Genomic DNA, 4,287 nt, shown 5'->3' with positions numbered 1-4,287 from the left:
TGCGCCGCCACATCCAGAGGAAGAAGCAACCCGGAAGAGAAGAGGAAGCGGGGCGCACAAAGCCTGCAGTGCGGCTCAGCGGCGGGAGGGGGCGCTACACACACGGGCCCGCTTCCATTTAATCAGAATCAAGACAGGATATTACTGAAATAAAGTAATTTAATCAGAATAAAGTCAGGATATTACTGAAATAGAGTAATTTAATCAGAATGAAGTCAGAGCATGACTGAAATAAAGTAATTTAGTCAGAATGAAGTCAGAATATTACTGAAATTAAATAATTTAATTAAAATTAAGTTAGAATTACTCAAATAAATAAATGTAATCAAAATAAATTCAGGATATTACTGAAATAAAGTAATTTAATCAGACGTAAGTCAGGATATTACTGAAGTAAATTAATTTAACCAAAATAAAGTCAGAATATTACTGAAATAAAGTAATTTAATAAGATAAATTCAGGATATTACTGAAATGAAGTAATTTAATCAGAATGAAGTCAGAGCATGACTGAAATAAAGTAATTTAATCAGAATAAAGTCAGGATATTACTGAAATAGAGTAATTTAATCAGAATTAAGTCAGAGCATGACTGAAATAAAGTAATTTAATCAGAATAAAGTCAGGATATTACTGATATAAAGTAATTTAATCAGAATGAAGTCAGAATATTACTGAAATTAAATAATTTAATTAAAATTAAGTTAGAATTACTCAAATAAATAAATGTAATCAAAATAAATTCAGGATAATACTGAAATAAAGTAATTTAATCAGAAGTAAGTCAGGATATTACTGTAGTAAATTAATTTAATCAAAATAAAGTCAGAATATTACTGAAATAAAGTAATTTAATAAGATAAATTCAGAATATTACTGAAATAAAGTAATGTAATCCAAATAAAGTCAGAATATTACTGAAATAAAGTAATTTAAAGATATAAATTCAGGATATTACTGAAATAAAGTAATTTAATCAGAACAAAGTCATAATATTACTGAAACAATGTAATTTACTAAGAATGAGGTCAAAATATTACTGAAATAAATAAATGTTGTCAGGATAAAGTCAGAATATTACTGAAATAAAGTAATTTACTCAAAATAAAGTTATATTACTACTGAAATGGTAAATGGCTTCACTCTCAGGGAGCTGTCACATTGTTAATCTTTATATACAGTCTAAGGTCCAGTGACCAGGATTTAGATCAATCTATGTGTAAAATAATAATCATACTTTTATTAGCACATCGTCGCCTAAATTAAAAATGCTTGTTTTAATAACAATGAGCCCTTTGCATCTACCACACTTCAGATAAGTAGTAAATAATCAATTGTCAATATTAGTTATAGTACATAAATAAGTCATAGTTTCAGTAATACTGGATTGTGGGTTATTTAAAAAATGTATAATAGAAAGTTTATAAAAGCACGAGACAATGACCAGAGAACTTTTACATTAATAGAATAGTTTATTGAGAGGAACAAAACAGAAAAGCGAAGTTCACATCTGATCAGTAAATTACAGCAAAGAGAAGGAACTTCATCCTCGGACCAGGAACCAGTGACGGGGAACTAGAGCTGGAAGAAGAAAACATAACGCCACAATTATGAAATTGTTCTTAATGTTTTTGGAATGACCTTTGATTTATCTATGTTATGTTTTTATAATGTCGCAGAAGTGAGAATATTTAATGTAAAAAAAGTGTCAAAGGACTCACAGTGGTTTCACTCTCCTGAGGGCCGCACGCTCTCGAAGATGCCAGCCTCCCTCATGGCGTTGAACTCCTTGACCGAGTCGTAGTTTTTGTAGAAATCAGCGTAGGCCTGTTTCCTGGGCTCCGTCACTGTGTACTGCAGGACAAAAAGAAAATACACATTTTATCCACAGCGTCAAATCAAAACGTATAAATAAGTTGAAATAGTTGAAAATGTCCAAATCGAGTTTCAGTGATTTATTTTGAAGGATGTAGCCGTGTGTGTGTGTGTGTTAGTGTTTTTGTGTGTGGTGTGTGTTTGTGCTCACCTTGAACAGTATCGCAGCCCCCAGAGCCAGAGCGAAGGAGATGGGCAGGTGAAACTTCAGACGCTTGGCCAGCATCCCCCTCATCAAAGGCTTTGGCAGAGACATGGTGGATCACCTGCAGAGAAGAGGAGGCACCGGTCAAACTCTACCATCCGATCGGTGAAGACATGAACGTACAGTCCAAGTCCTACTGCACGAGAAAGCGATGCACTGGGATCAGGTGACATCACGATACTGACTCAAGTAACTGGATCAAGAACCTGTTCCTTCAGTTATGTTGTGTTCTATGTTTGTCTAACACATAATAACAATAATAATAACCATTTGTAAGGCACTTATCTAAACAAAGGAGCAGTGGGATGGAGCTGAGAGCACTCACTCTCATCTTGTAAAGCTACGGCTGATTGCATCATCTACGAATCCAATGTCTCTTGACAGGTGTCAGTTAAACTTCAAATTATAAACTCAGTTTAAATCGAGCATCTTCACCATCATATCAGAAAATGATTTCACCGCCCAGTGACCTTTGGCCTCATGGACACTTGGAGGTCAAACATGTTTAATAAAGCTCAGAGTGGTGTCAAGCTAAATCTGATCAATATTCTGGTATTTAAAATGTCTGCTGAACATTTCTTACATCTTACATTTTATTTGACTCTATTTTAATTTGTACACGTCTGTTCTTTCATGTCCTCTCTAAAACACTGCGTTGCCTTGTTACCGTGGAACAAACTGTGAGTCGTGTTTTAAAGAGTTTTACACTTGTGGGATAATCCAGTCCAGTTTGACGGGTCTATGTGAAGTGGTTTTAGATCTGGATCTGGTCCAAAGTGGTTTACGTGAGTGAGATAAGCTTCAATGAGCAAAATACATTGAACAAAGTGGATTTCAAACATTGACGAGACTTTAAGTGAAATGTCTGACACCATTTCACTTTCACAGCAGGACAATTAGACAGAAATCGAGAACTGGTTCAGCATCATGAGATCAGTTTGTCCTTCACTGCTGAATCTGAGTCACTTTAATGATAATATAATATAATATAATAATAATAAAGAAAATGTCAATGAGTAGTTTGCACATTTGTTAATTTGGTCCAGATGACGTCTTTTCTATTCAACATGACTCTAGTTTCAGTTTTCTGAACGCAGATCATAGTCACACACGAGCACACGTGTTAGCTTCAGCAGCAGCTGTTAAGTATAATGTAAATATAACGATATTAAATCATATTAAATCATATATCAACCACAAGCAGTCCACCAGCTGAGCTGCAGGGTCAAATCCGCGTGACGTCACTGTGACGCGCCAGGCCTCGACCCGCTGCTCGTTCACAGTTCGACTCAACACGGATGTTAGAGGAAAAACACGTTAATACAACAAATCTAACGTTAAACTTCCACTGCGCACCGCGAAGTGTCGGAAGAGCGACGGGCTAACGTTAGCTAGCCCGGGGAAGCTACATGCTAACGAGCCACAGACCGCCAGAGGAAAGAGCTGGAATCAAAGACCCGGGTCAGAACCGGGACCCGGGTCCAGATAGTGAATCAAAGGGTCATAAGGTGGACCCAGGAGAGAGTCTGAACCGGGTCCGGTGGAGGAATACTCACAGGCTGGACTCACGACCTTCACGTACAACGCTAACACACCGCTTGTCCACCGGAAGAGATGCTACTGGAGCCTCAGAGGGACAAACCACACTGGAACCGGAGAAAGCGAAGCGAGGCTAGTTGAGGACATGCGGAAGAAGGACAGGATTCAAACTCAATATATTCACATTAATATATATATAGTATATATACACGCATATACGTATATACGTATAAAACACAAGTCCAATATATATATATATAAAGTAAATCTACCATAGATCTAATCTGATAACCCGGATATAAAACATGAACAACAAAGATAAACATTCAAAGTTGGTATGATCCAACGTGCAACGTCAAAAATTGGCGACTTCCTGTTGCCATTTTCCATAACGCTCCGCCATAACGCCTTTTTTGTGCAACTGGTATATAAATATAGACTTACTGGTATATAAGTATATATATATATATACCAACCGGTATATAAGTATAGACTTATAAAAAAAAGCCGAACTTTTCTTCTACTGCTCCTACAAAATAATAATAATAATAATAATAATATATATATATGGATATATATATATATACAATTATAGTGACTGATAATTGATAGAGATTGATTGCTCCTTCAGTTCCCACTTCTGTCCACATGGTGGCAGTATTGTACTG

At 36.0% G+C, this 4,287-nt stretch overlaps 1 protein-coding gene across 1 annotated transcript; it reads right to left on the bottom strand.

Annotated features, from left to right (window-relative positions):
* Positions 1-1,452: 1,452 nt before the first annotated feature.
* On the bottom strand, positions 1,453-3,722 carry LOC132999836 (cytochrome c oxidase subunit 6C-1). The gene is made up of 4 exons (XM_061069613.1): positions 3,637-3,722; positions 2,027-2,141; positions 1,722-1,854; positions 1,453-1,581 (listed from the first exon to the last, which is right to left on the bottom strand). The coding sequence occupies exons 2-3, from the start codon at positions 2,129-2,131 to the stop codon at positions 1,729-1,731; spliced, it is 231 nt and encodes a 76-aa protein (XP_060925596.1). The 5' UTR covers positions 2,132-2,141; positions 3,637-3,722; the 3' UTR covers positions 1,453-1,581; positions 1,722-1,728.
* Between the last annotated feature and the right edge of the window lie 565 nt (positions 3,723-4,287).

This window comes from Limanda limanda, chromosome 4, assembly GCF_963576545.1.
Source record: "Limanda limanda chromosome 4, fLimLim1.1, whole genome shotgun sequence".
NCBI lineage: Eukaryota > Metazoa > Chordata > Actinopteri > Pleuronectiformes > Pleuronectidae > Limanda > Limanda limanda.
The sequence above is the reverse complement of the archived record's forward strand: the minus strand, read 5'-3'. Positions and strand labels throughout refer to the sequence as shown.

Bases quoted from the DNA above. Each gene is read 5' to 3' on its own strand.
- LOC132999836 (XM_061069613.1), bottom strand. From the start codon at position 2,131: ATGTCTCTGCCAAAGCCTTTGATGAGGGGGATGCTGGCCAAGCGTCTG. The intron at 1,855-2,026 runs GTGAGCACAAAC...TTTGTCCTGCAG, and splicing joins GGGCTGCGATACTGTTCAAG to TACACAGTGACGGAGCCCAG.